At 41.1% G+C, this 21,719-nt stretch overlaps 1 protein-coding gene across 11 annotated transcripts in view; it reads left to right on the top strand.

Moving 5' to 3' along the window:
* Cep63 (centrosomal protein 63) overlaps positions 1–20,770 on the top strand; it is a 43,140-nt gene extending 22,370 nt beyond the window's left edge. For 6 of the 11 annotated variants that reach the window (XM_050139315.1, XM_050139313.1, XM_050139312.1 and 3 more), the window contains 10 exons: positions 382–495; positions 5,801–6,034; positions 6,351–6,490; positions 7,355–7,492; positions 9,548–9,662; positions 11,624–11,821; positions 13,373–13,459; positions 17,565–17,770; positions 18,473–18,752; positions 20,452–20,770. In XM_050139315.1, coding sequence (XP_049995272.1) covers positions 382–495; positions 5,801–6,034; positions 6,351–6,490; positions 7,355–7,492; positions 9,548–9,662; positions 11,624–11,821; positions 13,373–13,459; positions 17,565–17,770; positions 18,473–18,752; positions 20,452–20,610 — 1,671 coding nt within the window. In that variant the 3' untranslated portion in view covers positions 20,611–20,770. The other 5 variants (XM_050139317.1, XM_050139320.1, XM_050139319.1 and 2 more) reach the window with 5 other exon arrangements.
* The last annotated feature ends 949 nt before the right edge of the window (positions 20,771–21,719 follow it).

Below are 21,719 nucleotides of genomic sequence, written 5' to 3'. Positions count from 1 at the left end.
AATCTGTCCAAAGCTCTTCAGTTCTGGGTGTGGATGTCAGGAATTTAGATGGCAAGGGAAATACTGTTATTTCAGATCACTTCTCTGTAAAATTATACGAAATGGTAACAGCCCTTAGGTGGCAGCAGACCTGTGAAGATGCCCATGAGCCCACTGTCAGGTCTGTTTCTTCTTCTTTACCATCAGGGTGTTAAGTTTAGAAAGACAGGCACCCACAGTGTGAGAAGAGTTCATTATTCCTCTCCTGCTCAGCCAGCTAATGGAGCTCCTGCTGAGGAGAAGGGCACCGCTGCATCCAGGAGTGGGAGGCTGGGAAGCAAAGTGAGGAGTGTCACAGTCCAGGAAGCACTTAGGTATTGAGTACCATAACTGTCTCCTCAGGAATTCCGACAGAAGTCTCTGGACTGGGAGAAGCAGCGTTTGATTTATCAGCAACAGGTGTCTTCTCTGGAAGCACAAAGGAAGGCTTTAGCTGAACAGTCGGAGATCATTCAGGTAAGAGTAAGCTGTCCAGCAGACAGGTTTTGACTGAATTAGACCGACTGCCATGCACCTTCTGATGGTTGTTGTTCTTTCTGGATTCTCTTTGCTAACCTTTGCGTGTCAAGCCCATCTTCCTCTACTGTGGCTTAGCCTCGTCAGCATCTAGAGCTCAGCTCCTCCTCTCCCTGCCTCACCCTTCGTCCACATTGTCTTCACTCTCCTAAATTTGGTTTCTACCTATCCCACCGTGCCTCTTCCCTCTCTCTGTCTCTCTTCCCGTTTCTTTCTGCTTCTGTCATTGGTTTTTTTGTCTCTACTTCCGTCTGCTTTGTTTGTTTCCATGACAGGTCGAGCACTTTGGCTAAGGTGCCTCAGCCAGAGATCTCAGTTAGTTTGGCTGTTTGAAAAGCATCTCACTGCACTGGTATGCACCCGAATGAAAATAATGTCTTGTGGCTACAGAAACTAATGACTTCAGCAAAAACTAAATAGACACTGAATTTTTTCAGGATATGTCTTCTTGGGTCATAGCCAGTTCTTTGCCTTTTTCCTTTAAAATCAAGAAGACAGAAAGAAATAAACAGAGAGAGGGTGGTGAGTTTGTATAACCACTCTCTGTTACCTGTTGGATACTGGTCAGTAGGTGTGTTATTTGAGGTATGACAATCCATCCACACTGGTAGTTCTCAGATTCTAGAATGCCTGTAAGTTCAGAGAGCTAGAGGAAGATGTTCTTGTTTTTTTGTTTGTTTTTCTTTTAAACCTTCATCTTCTTTGGCTCCCTGAAATACCAGTTGTCTGGCACACTACTGTGAGTGGTTTTGTTGTGAGGAACTCTGCCGAGACTTGCAGGACAACCCTACACCCCATAGAACAAAGACTGTATTGTCAAATTCAAGAAGCTACCAGCCAAAGTGGGACTGTGGAGCCCTCATTGAGGGAGGGCATGGGATGGGGTGAGATTTTAACCTAATTGAGAAAGCCCTACGTTCTTAAAGGCTATACACTGCTGTATTCTAATTATAGCCATTAGACTGGGAAAGAACAAATTGAGTTTTTATTTTTTTCAGTTCTCATTTTATTCATGTTGTTTATTGATTACATAGCCTTTAAGCCACTACTATCAAATTACTATTGTGATTAATTCTATGTAATTCAAACTTCCTTGTTAGTAAAAATAGAGTTTTTATTTACCATTCACTTGACTAGAGCTAAAATAAGACACCTTTAAAGAGCTGACGTCTGTTGTATCCACTAAGAATGTTTGAGTAATTCTTATCATAGTTTTAATAATTCTTATCATAGTTTTGTTTAAAATAAAGTTATCTGATAAATGTACTTCTCTTTCTCCTTTGGCAAACTAAACAAGAATTAAAGCTTCTTGTGATTCAGTTTGTGTCAATCAATGCTATATGATTATCATTCTTAAACATTTAATTAAACTCTGTGTGCCCATTACCTAGTGTTAATAGTTGTCATCATCTTGTCAATCTTGTGTATGAGTGGGCGTTAGAAATGTATTACAGAAATGTACCTAATTTTCTTTCTTTCTTTCTTTCTTTCTTTCTTTCTTTCTTTCTTTCTTTCTTTCTTTCTTTCTTCCTTCCTTCCTTCCTTCCTTCCTTCCTTTCTTTCTTTCTTTCTTTCTTTCTTTTTCTTTTTTTCTTTTTTTAAACATGGTATTACTGTGTAGTCCTGGCTGTCCTGGAACTCACTATGTAGACCAGACTGACCTCAAACTCACAGAGATCCACCTGCCTCTGCGTGCGCACCACCACCTGGCTATACCTAATTTTTTCTTCAGTGTGGTATTGAACTTATGGCCTCACTTATGCTAGGCAAGCACTGTACCAGTGAGCTAAACCCCATGCCATCTAAACTGGCTTTCTGTGTGCTGTTCATTAGTGTTAATAACATGTCTACATTTTTGTACAGCTGTTATTTGGAACTTTTTTCTTCTTTGTTTGGATATGGCATTAAAAATCAGTATATTTTCTTTTATCTATGTATATGGGTGTTTGGCCTGCACGTATGCATGTGTACCACTGTGTGCAGTGCCACAGAGTCAGAGCAGGGCCTTGCATTCTTCGGAACTGTAGTTACAGATCCTTGTGTACTACAGTGTGGGTTTTGGGAACTGAACCCAGGTCCTCCAGAAGAGCAGCTTATGTTCTTATCTAATGAACCACCTGTCCAGCCTGATTCTTTCCATCTTGGAAAACTAAAACTGGGTACACTTTTACTCTTTATTTTTGGCTATTAAAATATTACCAAGCAGGCCAGACATGGTGGCACACTTTAGTCCCAGCAATGGGAGGTAGAGGCAGTTGGATGTATGTGAGTTTGACTAAGCCAGCCTAGTATGCAGAGCGAGTTCCAGGATAGCCAGGGCTACACAGAGAAACCCTGTCTCAACTCCCCCACCCCAAAGTTACAATGCAAATGAGACTATCTCATTTCAGAGCACGTAAGGACTTAACATTTCTATAGTATGACAGAATGACATTAATAGATAAATCATAGCAATATAAGTTAATATTCACTCTGTGCAGTTTTCTCCAAGTGTCTAAAAGCCACCCTTCCACTGTTGGCTGTATGAAGCAGAATCCAGTTGAGCTTGACTCATTACATTTAGCTGATATGTAGGAAAGCAGAAAATCTGGGAGACTGGGTAAATCTTATGAGAAAAAATTCTTAAGTATTTTTATATCTAAAAATTAGATTGAAAAATAACTTCATGCTCTTTGAGTCATGCATTTACTCCAATTCTTCTATTCGGCTATTAAAATTATATACTTCATGCTCATTTTAGAAAAATGAGGACATCCTTTCTATGACTTTTTTTTTTACAATGTAATTTTGGAGCTTCAAGGAAGCCATTGTTACAGATAGGGAAATTGCTTAAGAACAGCATGGTTGGAAGGAGCCAGGGCTTTGATCTTTCCAGGGAATCCTAGTAGAAAGGCCTAGTCATTGCAGCCCCAGCCCTGACCTATCTCCCCATCAGTGTCGCCTCCAGATGTGTGCACGCAGGCCATCATATCCCAGTGGGAAGCCTCTGTGAGCACCTCTGACCCCGCTGTGCCTACCGTCCAGTGCAGGTTGACTTGAAGAGTTTTCTGTCTCCTGCTGTATCGCCCTCTCGGTGCTTTCCTCCTTCCACTGTCTTCTGTGGAGTTGTAGTAGCTCCCCTCTTCATTCAGTAAAACAATGCTGAATGCTTAGCAAGTAAGGAAAATTTCTGCTTCCTTGAAGTAATTTGTACATGAAAAGATTTCTCATATATTTACCTTTAAATGCTTCTAAAGTCAGCTGTTTAGGAGAAGTGATGATAATTTTAGTTGTTTTTGTGGTTTTCATACTTGCTTAGTATTGAAGAGGTATTCTTGATGCTAGTGCCACTGCAGGAATATAATGTGAGTTGCACAATTTACCATTCTTTTTGTAGTTAGATTTAAAAGGTAAAAAGAAATTAATATGTTTTATTTAACCCAGTATGTCAAATATTATCAGTTCAGAATTTGCATTCTTTTTTAAAACCAGGCCATTGGCACTCCCTTGTGCGCTTTACATTAGAGCATTTCTAAAATCAGAATAGCCACAGCGCAGTGGTCAGTCTCCAATATGTCTCTTACTGCTCTAGTGCACAGTACAGCCTGAGTATCATTTCTAGTCAGTGCCAACACTGTCTTTTTACATGAGTGAAATAGTGAATGATTAAAAGAAGACTTGGTTTTCAAAACTGAGAAGCTAATTTAAAATAGCAAATCTGGTTACACTGTTGTTTAACACAGCTAAAGCTTCAGAACTGAATTTGCTTCCAGTGTTACATAGTCATCTTAGTGTTACATAGTCATCTTAGTGTTACATAGCGATCTCAGTGTTACATAGCGGTCACAGTGTTACATAGTGATCCCAGTATGACATAGCAATCACAGTGTTACATAGCCATCCCAGTGTGACATAGAGATCACAGTGTTACATAGCGATCACAGTGTTACTTAATGATCACAGTGTTACATAGTGATCACAGTGTTACATAGTGATCACAGTGTTACATAACGATCCCAGTGTAACATAGCGATCACAGTGTTACATAGCCATCTTAGTGTTACATAGCGATCCCAGAGTGACATAGAGATTCCAGTGTTATATAGAGATCACAGTGTTATATAACTATCACAGTGTTACATAGTGATCTCAGTGTTGCATAGTGGCCACAGTGTTACATAGCCATTTTAGTGTTACATAGCGCTCCCAGTGTTACATAGCGATCACAGTGTTACATAGTGGTCACAGTGTTGAGTTTTCTGTGTTGTCTGTCCCCCAGAGCTCTCATTTGGGCAGAGGTTTCCAGCTGTGTCCTGTGAGCTCCAGGCTAGTGGATAGGTTAGTGTTGGAGTGAACCGAGGCTCAACAAAGAGCCACAGACTTTCTCCTTCCTACCCTCAACCAATCTCTGTATTTACTTCTGCAGAGGGTTCTGTGGAAGATATCTTCTTGGTAAGAAGATTAAATTGTTTTTGAAAGTGTGGAGACAATTGCATACATAGCAGTTAGCAGTCAAGCTGGGTTGACTGTCACACACACCATTCTAGGGATCTGGTCAAAAGACAAAGCAGTTGCCTCTACACTAAAGCCTTGAGCTCTCATTTTCACAAACACTGTTTGTCTGTCCTCCCTTCCTCCCTCCCTCCTTCCCTCCCTCTCTTTCTCTCTCTCTCTCCCAGCAGCATCTTTGTGTCACCATAATATAAAGTACAAGAGTTTGATATCCTGTATTGTATACAGTAGAATCTTTAAATCTGTAGCAGATGAATTCCACAGAGATATTTCTGTTTGAATTTCTAAAATAAAACTGTGTGTCTTTTTCTTAAAAGATGTTTAAAATAAAGGAAGTTAACCTTTACAAATGATTCATGTCCATTTTGAATGTATAGATGAAAAACCAGTTTGGATACTGAATTAAAACTTGAGAAAACCAGAATGTGGAAAGCCAAAATACTCAGCTGGCGTGCAGAGCTGTAAGGCTAGGCACTGTACACCACAGGCCCACAACACAGTTGCTTGGAGTCCTTTGATTTGAGTAGACTTTGATAGTGATGCCACTGGAAGGAACTAATTTCAGCTGTTTATATTTGGTTATATCTGTCAGCTCAGAAGTCTCCAAAACCCGCTGATTGAACCAGTCCTTCCTATGAGTACTTTTTCCTCAATGAATAGTTATTATTTTATTGATTATTCTTTTATCACTTCTCTTTTCCTATTAAAAATCCCTAATAATAATTTCTAATAATAAAAATTAATATCTTTCTAGGCTCAGCTTGCTAACCGGAAACAGAAATTAGAGTCTGTGGAGCTGTCCAGCCAGTCAGAAATCCAGCACCTGAACAGTAAGCTCGAGCGGGCCAAGGACACCATTTGTGCCAACGAGCTGGAAATAGAGCGCCTTAATATGAGGGTCAATGACCTGATGGGGACCAATATGACTATCCTGCAGGAGCAGCGGCAGAAGGAGGAGAAACTGAGGGAGTCTGAGAAGTTATTAGAGGTGTGTGTTAGAATGCTTAGGTTAGGGAAACGTGTACGAGTGTTTAAGACTGGTTGACCTAGAACTATGTTCCAGAATTCTCAGCTTCCTCCTTGAGCTGAGGCTGATGGCTCAGCTGCTGATAGCTGTATTAATACTGTCCTTGTCATAAAACTTACAGTCAGCCTCTCTGGTTGCTGCTTTTCTCATGAAATAGAAATGCTGTAATGTTATCTGACTTTTTTTTTTTTTTTTTTGGAGTATTTTGCAGACTCTGCAGGAAAAAGAGAGAGCTGAAGAAAAGTTGTAATAATATCTGACTTTTTTCTTTTTGCAGGCTCTGCAGGAAGAACAGAAAGGATTGAAGGCAAGTCTTCAATCTCAAGAAAACTTCATCCTTGAGGCAAAAATGCAGAAGGAGAAACTGCAAACAAAATTGAAGACAGTTGACACTCAGCACCCCATAGAAAGCATGAGGTCTGTTCAAATCTTAAGTATTATTCTGCCAGTCCATTTGAAGGTTTGGCATTGAATGCTGATTTTAATATTGAACATTTACATTTCTGTGTTTGATCATCTTGTCTGACTTGGTTTTAATTTATGAGTTAGATTCTCATTATCATAACATTTTCATGGATAGTTTTGTCTCCTTTTCATTTGAGTCTCTGTGATTCTGAGGATCATAAACTGAGAACTCCTTATTTTTTCCTCATTGGCTGATGAACCTCCATGCTGTAGGAGACTAGGGCATAGCTGCTTGTCGTCAGTAACAGCCTGTCACTGAGCTAGCCCTTTTGAAAACTGATTTTATTGTATTATTATTGTTATTTTTTGAAACAGGATCTTATGTATCCCAGTCTACCTTCAGAATTAATACTTTGAGGATGATGTTGAGCTCCTGATCCTCCTGTGTTTATTTCTCAAGTGCTGGGTTTACCAGTGCATGTGACCACATCTAGTCTCAGGGCTTCATGCATGCCATGGGAGTACTATACCAGCTAAGCTGTACATCCCCAGCTCTGGGTTTGTTTTTCTATATCTGTTATTGCTAGGTTTATAGTAAAAAATAATTAAGTGAATTTGTTTAAGTCGTACATCTTGTCATTTATCAGTTAGCAATCAAGTTTCAACAGAGTGGTTTTGCTGTTTTATGTGCCTTTTCCCTTTGAAAAATACGCCAAATCCTAGTAAAGATTAAATTGCTGCTGACCCTGGATTGTTCTCCTGGTATATATTTCTTTTTATCCACAAAGCAGACGGCAAACTGAGCTTAATTACGAGAGCGGTTGCGACAGCAGGCTGGCTCTGCACTGTCTTGTTCCCTCCTTTCCTGCCCCTCAGGCCGCTGGAGAAGTGTCAGGCAGAAAGGAAGTTCCCGTCTCCAGGCCCAGGAGTCCTAGATAATGTGCTATCACAGCTGGACTTCAGCCACACCAGCGAGGAGCTCCTGCAGGCAGAGGTGACTCGTCTTGAAGGCAGGTAGATAATTAGCTACATGTCTGAAACTTCACGTTTCAAGTTGTTAGGATGAACTTTGATCTTCTTGGTGACTCAGTAAAATAATAATACAGTGTGGAAAATAAAGTTGATTTTCCCCTCTAGCATTCATAATGGCCTTGCTTCCTAATTCATTGAAAACATAGAAGAGAATGTCCCATCTTTCTGCCAGTCTGCCTGTATCGGGCCTATGGTCTGTTGAGATGTCTGAGACTGACTTGCTCCTGCCCTGATTTCCTCTCTGGGCTCTTTCTTTAGTATGATTTATATGGACAGAAAGTGTTCTGTGATCTCTTCCATTTTGAAAACAGTTAAATTCCCTTTAAAACTTTTACCTGTACCAAAAAAAAAAATTCCTCTTTCTTTGTTCTTCAAAATCAAATTCTTCAAGATTTGTGTGTTCTGACTGTCCTCACTTCACCCTTTGCCTTTTTAGGCCCCCTGTAGGGGCCTGAATTCAACTTTCCTCTCTACTACTTCACGGAAACTGTTCTTGGAGAGGACATAGTGGGCACGTGTTATTTCTTCTTTTTCGCCTATACGGTATGATTTAGATTTTCTTGTATATGAATTGAATTCTGGCTAATGGCATAGTATACTGTAGTATTTGTTGTATATAGCACAGTGTAGCCCAGCATGGCACAGTGTAGCATATCATGGCATAGTGTAGCCCAGCATGGCACAGTGTAGCATATCATGGCATAGTGTAGCATATCATGGCACAGTGTAGCATATCATGGCATAGTGTAGCATATCATGGCATAGTGTAGTGTGTCATGGCATAGTGTAGTGTGTCATGGCATAGTGTAGTGTGTCATGGCATAGTGTAGTGTATCATGGCATAGTGTAGCAGGTGATGCTTATTTTTGCCAGAGTTACAAACTTTTAGTTTATTATATTTGTAAACATTTTTTACTAGGCAGAGCTTGATAAATTTTTTTCAACTCATATCATAATTGCTTGTGTGCTAATTTTTTGTGTGTGCAAAAGATAGGTGAAATATTTACATAAATATTAGCCATGCTGGGCGGTGGTGGTGTATGCCTTTAATCCCAACACTCGGGAGGCAGAGGCAGGTGGATCTCTGTGAGTTTGAGGCCAGCCTGATCTACAGAAAGAGAGTTCTAGGATAGCCTGGTTTACAAGAGCTAATTCCAGGATAGACTCCAAAGCTACAAAGAAACCCTGTCTCGAAAAACAAAACAAATTAGCCATTAGGCAAACAGAGAAGAACAAGAAGAAATGCCACTTTGCACTTTCTAGGTTGTCTTTATACATTACATCCTTTTGTTTCACTTTGCTGTTTCTGGACGGCACTAGTATTGGGCGTGCTTTGTTTGCTCACACTGTCAACTTTACCCCTTTTGGAGTATGTGAGACATTGATGATCACTATTGAGGTAGATGTGTTTACTTTAGATGGAGTCAAATAATGCTTACTATTATAACTAATTATTACTGTTATTATTATTATTTGATTTTTCAAGACAGGGTTCTCTGTGTAGCTCTGGCTGTCCTGAAACTCTATAGACCAGGCTGGCCTAGAACTCAGAGATCTACCTGTCTCTGCCTCTGGAGTGCTGGGATTAAAGGCGTGTGCCACCACCGCCCTGTGAGTTAGTATTCTTTAAAGGTTGTTCTTGAGGTTTTTGTATAGTCTGGCATATGTGTCACTAAGGTGATGAAGTTTGCACTTGTGACAGTTCTTGGTAGCTTTCCCTCTCTCATACGGTTAGAGAAAAGTCATATGGCTATCGTAAAACTATTAGTAAAGTTGGTGTCTTTATAATTCTGTAACTAGTTCAGTTTAAATCAAGAGGAAGAGTGGAGGTAAACATTGAAGTCAAAGCTACCTCAAAGGTTTGGGATGGACTTGCTGCATCTGGTTATGGGCAATTGGAAGGGACTTTTTAATATGGGGTATGAAGTTTAAGGTATTAGGAGGATGTATCTTGGGCATCAAGAGAGTACATTTAAATAATCCATTTTATGGATTTCAAGAATTTTATTTATATGTGGTTGTATTTCTGCAATACAGTTTGGAATCTGTGAGTGCAACTTGTAAACAGCTGAGCCAAGAATTAATGGAAAAATATGAAGAACTGAAGAAAATGGAAGGGCATAACAATGAGTACAGGACCGAGATTAAAAAGGTGAAGCCCTGTGTGCCTGGGTCACAAGGTGGATGTATTTATGGGCCAAGGCGCGAGTGGGGAGACTGTTAGTGAGGGAGCTGTTTAGGAGTACGCTTGGTGGAAGTCTGGCTGGAAAGAAGAGGTTCACTGGGGAAGGAAGGGAAAAGAGGATGATGGGGAGATGATCATATACATTGTGTATATGAATGAAATTGTGAAAGAATCAGCAAATTAAAAATATAATTGAAATGTGTTCACTTCAAACTCTAAAACTTTCTTTTAAACATCATAATGGTTTCCAAACAATTGTATTGTTTCTTATAAAAACATATTATGTGAGCTGTCATTTAATATTTTGTCATTGGCTAAATATGTATTTCCTCTTTGCTGTGATGCAGTTAGTGTCCTCCTTGACTGTTGAGTTATTGAGAGCCTTTCTATTAGAGGTTCCTGGCCCAGGTATGCTGGTACACTATAGTCCTAGCACTTGAGAAGTGAAGACACAGGAAATCAAGGCCAGCTAGGCTATACAAGGCTGTCTCAAAATACCAACAATAAATTAGTAAAGGGCTCTGGCTCTCTTTGTTGGCATTTATTTACTTGCTTATATAGAGGCTTGGTCTTGTTATGTAGCTGACATGGGCCTCAAACTCACAATCCTCTGGCCTTTGAATTCCGACTTGTGTGACATCAAGCGTGGTTTAATTACATTTTCATTACTTCCTGAGTTATTCCTAGTTTGAGTGTATCAGTGTGTGCATGCATGTACACACATGTGTTCATATGTGTACATAGAGCCCAGAAGTAGATGTTGGGTGTCTGTCTATTGCTGTCTCTTCCTGGACATTCACCCCCACCCACTTTGAGATGGGATTTCTCAGGGGCTCTTGCTGAACTCAGTACTCATTGGTTGACTAGCCTAGCTGGTCTTTGATTCCAGGATGATCTGTGTCCTCTCTCCCTATGCTAGGGTTACAGACACATACAAACTGCCAAGGCATGTTTTACTGGGTGCCAGGAGTATAGACAAGGCCCTCATGCTTCTCCTGTAGGGGCATCGTAGCTTGAGCCATCTCCCCAAAAGCTCTTGCTCCTTTCTTCCTATTATCTTTTATGCCTGTTCTGTGAACCAGAAAACCAGATAAACAAACAAAAAACAAAATTTTAATTTGTAGCTGTGAGAAGAATGAAAGTCTTAGGGCCCCCTACATAAATTGGGCATAGACCTTGAAATTGACCCTCAATGTTTGAGTAACTCATGCTCTTCTGATACTTAATACATGATTTTAAGTTTAACTACCAGACTTTCAAAATAATTATACAAGTTGGTAAATTGCTCATTTCTGTCTATTTAATCTAGGAATAATTTTATGTCTTGAGTTAAGATAAGCATTGCATTATTAATGTTTCATATATTTTCTTAGTTAAATTATGTCCATTTTAAACATTGACTTGTCAGTTTCATAATACATACTATGTACTGCTATCATATTCACCACCATTACCTTCTTCTGTCCCCTTCTACTGCTGAGCTCACCTTTCCCATCTAGCCTCTCTGCTGCTTTCACTTCGTTTTGTTTTTTAGGATTACTGAGTTTAGTTAGGGTTGCTTACATAACATTGTTATTTACTGGAGCAGTTTGCCAGTGACTACACCATCAAAGAAGGTGACACCCTTCCCTGGTAACCATTAACCAAGTGTCTTTCTCTCTAAGTATTCTTTTCTTCTAGGGCCTTCTGCATGCTAGGCAAGTGCTATACCAATGAGCTGTATCCCCAAACCTCGATTTTTGAGATGGGATCTTCCAGTGAAGTTCAATCTGGCCTCGAAATCACTGACTAGAGCAGGCTGGTCTCAGTCTTAGGGTCTTCCTGCCTCTGACTGCGCTTCCTGAGTGCTAGAATTAACTCTGTACATTACCATATTCCCAAATTCTAAATCCCGTCCTGCACTTTTGATGTTTTGTGCCTCTCTGTAGTTGAAAGAACAGATTCTGCAGGCTGATCAGACCTATAGCTCTGCGCTGGAAGGAATGAAGATGGAAATCTCCCAGCTGACTCGCGAGTTACACCAGCGAGATATCACTATTGCTTCTGCCAAGTGTTCTTCTTCAGACATGGAAAAGCAGCTGAAGGCAGAGATGCAGAAAGCTGAAGAAAAGGCAGTAGAGCATAAGGTAAAGTCCACCCAGAGCTTTCTAATTGATATTTGCTTGTTTGTTTTCAAAGAATGAATTTGTTCAAGGTATAACTTCCATATTTACTCAGTGAGCTTTTAGTAGACACCTATTTTGGATGGTCAGCAAACAGTGTAGTGAGGGTTGGTGGGGAGGTTCGATGGATACAGACAAGGATATAGACATTGAGTGGGTGTGACACAGCACGTGGCCTGAGCAGTGTGCGAAGGCTGTAGAGGGAAGTACTGGCTTCTAAGGATTCTTGGCTGGTTTGATTGGCTAGGCTTTGTGTTTGATTAGACTGGGATAGCAGAGTAGACTGTGAAAGAAGCTGTTGTTGAGGAAGTTAAGTAATACTCTGTAATGAGACAGAAAATAGCTGAAGGGTTGGGGAGGATGATACAAGTCTTAGGGAAGCTAGTGGAGGGGGATGTTGGTGTGGCTCATTTGGTTTCAGATAAAGCCTGGACTTTTATATGGGAAAACTGGTTAGTTGGCTCCGTGGAGAGACTGGAATCCAAGGTTTAGCCCTTTAGTTTTGGAAGACCTTGCATGAAGTTGGCATTTGAAATTCCCCTTCGTCAGACATAGTGGCTTTAATGAAAAAGCAATAGAGTATGCACAAGAGTGACTTGAATTAGACTTAAGATATTTCTCAGTTTGGGTTTAAAAAGATAGTGGGAAGCCGGGTGGTGGTGGTGGTTAATCCCAGCACAGGGTGGCAGAGCAGGTGGATTTCTGGGAGTTTAAGGCCAGCCTGGTCTACCAGAGCTAGTTCCAGGACAGCCAAGGGCCAAGGCTGTTCAGGGAAACCCTGTTTTGAAAAATAAAAACAAACAAACAAACAAACAAAAAGAGATAGTGAGCTGGAGCTTTTACAGGCAGTTTCTGCTGAGAAAGAAGGTGTGAAGTCTTTTCATAGAGATAGTCAAGTAGAAAATCTCAGCAGGGCGGGGACTGAGCAGTTTATCAAAGTGCAGCTCCATGTGGTATTGGAAAGTGGAAAGATCAGGGGTGGAGGCAGGTTGTGACTACGGGTTTACCTGTGACCTGAAACTTTCCCAGCTCCCATCCATCACTGGGAGTGACATTTAATTGCATGCATGCTAGTTTACGTGCTAACACCTTTGACACATTATTTTAAAAAGGATGTGTGGGGCCTGGGAGATGGCTCAGGGGGTAAGAGCACTTGCTCTGTAAGAATGAGGACCTGAGTTCAGACTCCCAGAACCTACATAAAAAATCAGGCATGGCTGCATGTTGTGTTCTATTACCCAGCATTGTGGGGGCAGGGTGGGGTGGGGTGGGTAGAGACAGGTGGATTCTGAGAACTCGCTGGCTCTGGCTTCTGCATACATGCATGGCAGGCACACTTGTGCCCTTATGTACATACAACACACACAGTATATGTGCACACTTTTTAATAAGTTTATCTATATGAATGGAGGATGTAGACGAGAATAACTAGACTAGTGAAAATTAGCCATGGAAAAGCTTTGTAAGATAATTTGATTTATGTGAGTTTTTTTCACCCTGATTTTCCTTCTTCAGGAGATTCTGAGTCAGCTAGAATCACTCAAGTTAGAAAATCGCCGTCTTTCTGAAACAGTGATGAAGCTGGAACTGGGCTTGCACGAGGTACCCACATAGACACTTAAGCTGTTGTACTTTTGAAGCCTTTAAAAGTAATTTGTAAATATTGATGTTAGTTGGAGTTAGAATTAAACTAGTGAAACAGTCCCTTGGTAGGTGTAGTCACAGATGAAATGCAAGTATCCTACTGCCAGAGGAGTTTTTGCTGCAGCAATAGAATAGTTTTCTGTTCTGTGTGAGATACGATGCTTGTATAGTCTGTGTTCTCAGCAAATAGAGTGTCTGCAAAGGGTTCAGCATGGTGCTGCAGTAAGCATGAAATGGATCCTGGTGCTGGTCTTAGTCCTGTGTTCTTGTACTCACAGTGTCTTTTTATTATAAAGTATGCCATCTTTGAAATAATTCAGTTTTTATTGCATTTCAATGAGGTATATTTTATTTTGTCAAATATTCTAGAATATTTAGTTAAGTGCTAGATTGAACATTGGATGAATGATCAAATTCTTGATTCTAAAGACATTCCACTAATTTAATAGAGACCGCGAGAAATACATAATAGCTACTGTGAAATCAGAGAGGACAAGATTGACTTATAGGCAGTGTGATGTTCTTTAAACATTTTATTAAAAAATTCTTATGATTTATAAAATGATACATCTATTCTGACCCATCTTTTTTTGGTATAGGTCAAATGTCTGAAGACTGAATTCTTTTCTCTGAACTTCTAGGGAGTGTTCTGCTTCCAAAAAGATGTATAGTCACACAAGGCTCTCTCTTTGCTCCTAAGTAGTCCCAATTTCACAATCATGGAGGCTGAGATGGAAGAAAATGCAAAAGGCTAGAAGAACACTTACTTCCAACTAGAAAAATAGGGGACTAGTTCTGTAATCTCTCAGGTGGGAAGATTCTCTGAGCATCATGAAACCATAAAGGATTTTACAACATAAAAATGTAAAATTTCTGGATGGCAAAAGACTCCATTAAAAAGACTAATAATAGAAGCCAGGTATGGCAGCTCATGTTTATAAACCCAGCTACTCAGGAGGCTGAGGCAGGAGGACTAAGAGTTCAAGCCCAAACTGGGCAAGACCCTGTGTCAGAATAAAAGTAATAGCAAAAGAACTGGGAGTGTATCTTAGATGGAGAGCAATTGCCTAGCCTGCGACTCTGGATTTGATATCCCTTGCACTGCAAAAGGAGTAACTAACTAACTAACTAACTATAAAACAAATGACAGACAAGGAGAAGTAACCTATAAGCAGATGCAGGCTATCAAATAAGAATGTCCTAAAGAGTAATAGGAAAGGGATGCAGAAGAAAAATGGCAAAGAACTGAGTAGATATTTCATAGAAATTTAAATTCAAGTGAGAGAGGGAAGCTGCTTAACTTCCCTAATAACCAACAATTTTAAAAATAAAATTTCTCTTGCTAATGGACTTGATAATGCTTTAAAAAGCTAATGTATGGCTTCTGTTGGCAAATATTAAAAGGACAGGTTCTGCTGTGCACATTGATATGACTTTCAGGAAAGTTTGGCCGTGGACATCAAGCTGTAAATACATACAGCCCCAAGTACACCGGGGTATTTACAGCTGTGATATTAATAGTCATGTTCTTCAGTGTCCCCAGCAGTTTGCATTCCCAAAGAACCCATCTTGTAGGAGTAAATGTCTGGAAGTGGGCACAGCAGTATTATGAAATAAACTGGTTACTAAAATGGTTGGTCTGTGACTGTACTGTGAAATATGCTGTCTTTAATACAGCAGATGGGAATATTCATTCAGTTTTGCCCCCACTCCACATCCCTTTGATATAATGAAAGTTGTTTTTTTAAAGCACAAACTTGTATGGATGGGGAAAAATAGGAGAGGAGACAGTAGCCAAACATTTACAAAATGTTTGCTTTTATTTTTGTGTGTGTGGTATATGCTTGTCTTCATGTGTGGGGGCACATGTGTGTATGTGTGTGTATGAATGGAATCTAGAGATTGGCACTTGGCATCTTCCTCTATCATCCTCCACGTTACGTACTGAGGCAGGGTCTCTCACTTGAACCCTGAGCTTGCTGACTTGGCTGATCTAGTTAGCCACCTTGCTCCAGAGATCCTGTTTCCTCTTTCTCAGTTTTACAGGCAGTCTACCAGTCCACTCGGCCAGCATTTACATGAGTGTTATAAATCTGAGCGCTGGTCCTCTTGCATGGCAAGTACTTTGCCAACTGAACCGTCTTCTCAGTCCTATAACTCAACATTTTATAAAGGAAGTGGAAGATGGATGGAGGGCAGGGGTTGGGAAGCCAGTTAGCTAACGAGCTGTCTGGCTTAGTGACTGGATGGATGGACGATAAATGGGTGGATTAGTGGGTGAGTGGGTAAGTAACTGAGTGGGAGTATGGACAACAAATGACCTTGTATGCACTGGTAAAGCCAACACTGAGTGAATAGTAATTCATGAACTAATCTGATTTATACTACAGAATCCTTTAAGAATATATGATTTGGCAGTGTTAAAGATTTAGGGGCCCCTACCTGATAGAGTGATTCCCTGTTCACATTCAGAACTGAGAGCTTTCAGGAATGTCACAGTTGGACTCTGCCCAGAGTTCTGTGCAGCTGAGCTTCTCCTGAATCTTAGTGGGAACACTGACCCTTCTTTACCCCACTAAGTACAGGCCTGCTACCCAGTTGTCATGCTGCCTTCACCATTCATGTTCCTGGAGTAGTTGTTAATAAACCACTAAGTCTTGGAGATTCCAGGAAGATACACGGAAAGACAAGTATTATATTTTTTTCATGTATGTGCAATGGTTCTCAACCTTCCTAATGCATTGACTCTTTAATACAATTCCTCACATTGTGGTGACCTCCAACCATAAATTTTTTTGTTGCTACTTTATAAATGTAATTTTGCTACAGTTATGAATTGTAATTTAAATATTTTTGGAGATAGAGGTTTGCCAAAGGGGATTGTAGCCCACTGGTTGAAAAATGCTAGTTTAATGATTTTTAGACATCAAAGTGGTAAAAAAAATCCTGTCAGTCTTAGCTTTCTGTGTTTCCAGAGTTACATACAGTGTGGATATCTTGTACAAATTATCAAAACATAATTATTAGGAAGTACTTTTTGCATGCTACCACCCGGGAAGGTGAGATTACTTTTCTAAATTAATCTAATTATGGTAATGAAAGCAGCAGCTCTGATGAATATTGATCACATTAAAGATGGGTGGTAGTTGACAGTGTAGCCCTGTGTCCTGCAAACACAAGGATGGGTGGTAGTTGACAGTGTAATCCCGTGTCCTGCAAACATGCTTCTCTGAGATGTGTCAGACATGGGCAGCTACTGAAAGATCTTGTAATTCCTAGTTTACAGGTTTATATACACGTTTGTGACGTGACAGGTAAATTATGTTTATCAGAGCACTATTTACCAGCTAGCTTTCACAATTTTTTCTTTACAGACAATGAAATGCTAAACTGTAAAGATCACAATTATGTTTTAGAATGCTAATTGAAATCTATCATTAGAAAACAAAATTAGACCTGTATTATCAAGAAATGAGATGTGTGGTCCTAGAACTAAGACCAGATCACAGTGGTAATTCCTGCCATATACTTGAGTCCTGCTTTTATGTCGCCTAACTTTATGTAAAACTAGGTACCATAAAGTGCTTAAGAGGAGAGGGTATTTATTTAAAAGCTACCCCATTGGCTAGAATTTTTTAGAGCCTTGTGTTTAAATTACTTTCTTTGAATTAGTTCTTTTTATTTTCTTTCACAGGTATTCTGTGTGTGAGCTGGGGTAGGGTGGGAAGGGAGCCCCTCATTCTTCTTTAAGAGCCATGGCTGTTATTTTCTTGATTTCCCCTGTCTCTTATTCTTAAGCTTTCCTCTGTCCTCTTTCTGTCCCTTGTGTGTCCATGTATAGGAGGAAGCCATCCTGCCCCCAATTTTCTCCTCCCTTTCCTCTAGGAAGACTGATGCTTTCTCTGTGTTCATCTTAATATGGCTAAAGACAAATTTTCACTTTCTTTAAGTAAAGCCATGGATTAGTACAACTGAAAAAGAAACTATTTCAGCCAGCACTGTTGTAGATTGATTGTATGTACCCTTAAACACGCGGGTGATTCTAGTATTCTTTTTCCATTAGGCAAAAGAGATTTCACTAGCAGACCTTCAGGAGAATTATATTGAGGCATTAAATAAATTAGTGTCTGAAAATCAACAACTCCAGAAAGATCTGATGAACACCAAGTCTCAGCTGCAGCATGCTACTCTCGTGTGTAAAAAAAAAGATGGCAGGATTTTTAAACCAGCACATAGCAGAGCAGCCGAGTTCAAGAACACAGAGTCTAAGTAAAGTTTCTTAAAAGTCTCTTTGAAATGTGTGTGCTGCAATGTGATTTCCTCTGCTTTGAGAAGTAGTCATCACAGGCTCTAGGTTTAATTCTGACTACAGTGTGCACACGCGGCTCAGGTGGTTCGGCCCTTACTTCATTACAGCTTTTGTTCTGTGCACTGGATGTAGTGTCAACACCGTCTTGTTCCCCAGAACCTTTCCATGCTGCCTCCCACCACCTCTTTTCCACCTGTTCCATAAGAAGTAAAACGTGGCTTTTTATAAAAAGCAGCCATTGTATTTTTGGTTGATTAATTTTAGGTTATTACCGTAAGAAAGATTCATTCAATGAGAAGCCAAGTGGCTTCAGTTCATCATATATAGCTTGTATGTTTTCCAATCAGAAGTCTTTGGTGGCACCCCACCCCCACTCTCACCCACCGTGGCATTGTGTGTCTTCTCTGGGCGTAGGCTGCCCTGCCTGCTCACTCTGAATCACAGTGGCAGCTTGTTTGGCCTCTGTGTGATGGAAACATGGGAGTAGAGCTTGAATGAGTGGGGAACGCTTGTCCCCAAGTGGGCTGCTCCTTTGTAAGTGACAGTGCCTCACTGCCTAGCCTCTTATTTAACATTCAAATGAGCATATTTCTTTCAGCAGTTAACAGAAAGAAAAGTTGCTACAATTTTTCATTTATTTTGTTTTCTAATCTGCTATCCAGGCCAACCCATGGCCAGCACAGACATGATGGAATAAAGACTGAGCAGTATAAAACAGGTCACCACTCGCCTCGAGAACAAATGTTGGGTAGCAAAGACCCCATGGCCAGGGGCCCCAGTCCCCGGAGTTCTCACATCAGCCCTGACAGCTCCACCGTGTCTCTGCCTTCCAACTTTCTGTGCCATGCTCACTCTTTGCCTTCAATGCTAGATATAAATGATGCCAGCTTTTCTGATGTCCTGTCTGACTGTATGAATGACCAAGAAGAGTTTGTGTCTTCGGTATGGAAACATTCTGATCTTAACATTTATTTTATCTTTTATTTTAAGCTGGAGAGGGTGTTTTGTTTTTGTTTTATTTCTTACCGGGTCCTAGTCAGTGCCCTTTATTATTTTCACACATTGCCACCATACAGTTTTACTTGTGAAAGCACATTCAGCCAACATGACTTGAAACTCACATTTTGAAATATGAGTGTAAGTTTCCACTGCTGTTAGCCTGCACCTTCCTGCCTGCCTTTTACAGAGAGGGCTAACTGTGCTGCAACGATTGCATCAAGAATGGAGTCCAAAAGCATGGATAGAGAGAAAGGAAAAGAGGGCTTGGTGTTAGGTGGCAGAGGGTGGTGCATCTGAGGTGTGCAGAGTGTGATTTAGGTACCTGTAGTGGCCGGTGGTAGAGGCCATCTTTGACCCTGTGCTGGTCTCTCATCCCTACCACTGGGCTCTATTGTTCTTTGTCCTCAGTAGGGAAGTACTTGTGTTGGACCAGTCATTGTCTGTTGTCAGTTGTGGTCGTATCCTTGTAAAAGTTCAGTAACCTTGATTTTTGTAAAATGTGTCAGCAGTTTCATGGAAAGGTTCCCCTTTAGTTGTCAAATACATATCTGTTTTACTTACATGTAGTTAAAAACAAAACAAACAAAAAACTCATCACCCAGAAAAGTGACTTTCTTCCTGAGTTTGGCAGCACACCTTCTCTGACCTGCGATGATGTGAATTTTATTGATGTTGCTTTTTCTGATTAGTGTGAGCATCCATGTATTTTCCTTCAGAAGTACTCGGTATTTGGTGCTAGCACTCTGTGAGGCCAGCATGGTTGTCCTGATTATTCAGCAGTTGCCTGCTTGCCTGCCAGTTAGACTTTACTGTGGTCCTGCTGTGCCCGTGTGTGGACATACACAAAACAGGAGAGCTGGTTTACAAGTTCCTAATGGAGGTAGCACAGGGCAGCCTCGTCCTGCATTTCTGTCTCAGTGTTCGTGTGCTGATGCTACACCGTGCAGTGTAAGAGTTTTAATTCCAGCCCCACTTAGTGTGCTGTCAGCCCTGGGAAAGTCATTTCCCACTCTAGAAACCTACTTCTGCTTTGTCAGATGGAGACAAGGGACTCTTCCGTACTGTGTGTTTATTTACTCTGGAGGCAGCCGTCTGTGCTAACTCAGCATTCAGGGTAATGCTCAAATATAACTGTAAATGAGGGGTAGATTTCCTGTATTACCTTAAAAAACCCGAGATCTGAAACATCGCCAGATCCAAGAATTGCAGATCAAAGACCATGGAGTGGAATTTTGAGAAAGGGAGAAAAGTATTGATTCTTAACCAGCATCCAATTTGCTTTCTGTAGATTTTCAGTCTGTAAAGTGAGAGTGGTGTTCAGCGTCTGAAGTAGCAGGCATTGGCTGTGTTCTTGTCTCAGTGGCAGGCAGACACTCAAGTCTGAGCTGAGATCCTCTCCAAGTAGTGACGAGCTTTTCTATACCAATTTTACACTTCACGTGGACACTGCTTGGGTCAGAAAGAAAGAGACCTGTGGTGCAATGTTTTCAGAACTTTACCTTCCTTTTTCTTGACAGTAAGATAAAAATATCTCTTCAGAGGAAAATTTCCCCTTTGCATTGCTAGGCAGAAAATATCACAAATAGTGTCAGAGCATCCATCTCTGCTTCCTAACACATGTCACGGTTTGTCCCTCTCCCAGTGCTCGCTGCCTGTCTCTCCTCTGGGATCGATAGCTACCAGGTTCCTGGAGGAGGAGGAGCTACGGTCGCACCATATTCTAGAGCGCCTGGATGCACACATTGAAGAGCTGAGAAGAGAAAGCGAGAGGACGGTGAGGCAGTTCACGGCCCTTGTGTAGCCCTGGACAGCCGCAGACAGATGGCTCGGTTATAAAGTTATAATACAGAGGATGCCTGCGAGAGCAGCGGTGAAAAATCTGCGCTAATTATTTTCACTGACTTGTTTGAAGGACTTCTCCCAACAGTAACTTGTGAGAATAAACCAATTTGCAGACTTTTCTCACATGAATATTTATTACCACAAAGCAATACTTTTTCTTTCTGACTGAAATGTGAATAGCTGTGTACTAATTACAATAAAGATTTTCTAATGCAATTTGAAAACAAAGAAACTACAGCGCTTCCCTTAAGGAAGTATGTAGTGGAAGCCTGGCTCTGGAGTTGCTCAGCTGGCTTCTCACCCTTTCTCGCCATGTTCCATGCAAGGTCTGGCTAGAAGTGTGTGAAGGGCATGGGGAAATCCTCTGCCCTACCCCGAAGTCCAAGAGTGTGGGGCTCCTGGGACAGCCAGTGTGAATGCTCAGCATTTGCATGCTGACGAGAGAGCCAGATGGGAGACAGGGTTTGAAGCCACACTGTTGACAACCAAGGAGGTGTGGAGAGAGGAGAAGAGCTGGGTTCTGGGCAGCGGAGGATCACAGGAGCCGGACCAGTACAGGAAGTGGAGTGTGCAGTTGAGACAAGGAGAAGGCGCATGCTGTCCTTGCCAGCTCAGGGACCCAGAACCTTCCATTCCCCCTGCTAGTGGGTCCTACCCATCAGCGCACAAACATCCTAGTGTTTCTTCTTTCTTTAAAGAGAAACAGGAAAACTGGTCATCTCCTTTATACGATTTGCTCCTTTTCAGCAAACATCTCCATAAACAGCTGTTGGCAGTGATGGTTCTGGTTGGTCTCCTCTCTCCTGAGCCCTCTTTGCTCTAATGTTGCTCTCCTGCCACGGGGGACACTATCAACCTAAGCTCTGCGCATCAATCTCATCTTCCATTGCCCCTGCAGGCTCCCTCTGTCTGCCTGGTCTCTCCACATCATTCGCCATCACTGGAGGGCTCTGGATGGCTTTCCTCACTTAGCACAGTCTTCTCTAGAACATTCCTTTCTGTTCCCAAGCTCTTACGACCATGTAAAGCCAGTGTACTCTACAGTCAAGGAATGAGAGCTGCCTCCAG

This window comes from Alexandromys fortis, unplaced genomic scaffold (assembly GCF_014885135.2).
Source record: "Alexandromys fortis isolate MF-2015 unplaced genomic scaffold, M_Fortis_MF-2015_v1.1 scaffold_36, whole genome shotgun sequence".
Lineage (NCBI taxonomy): Eukaryota > Metazoa > Chordata > Mammalia > Rodentia > Cricetidae > Alexandromys > Alexandromys fortis.
The sequence above is the reverse complement of the archived record's forward strand: the minus strand, read 5'-3'. Positions and strand labels throughout refer to the sequence as shown.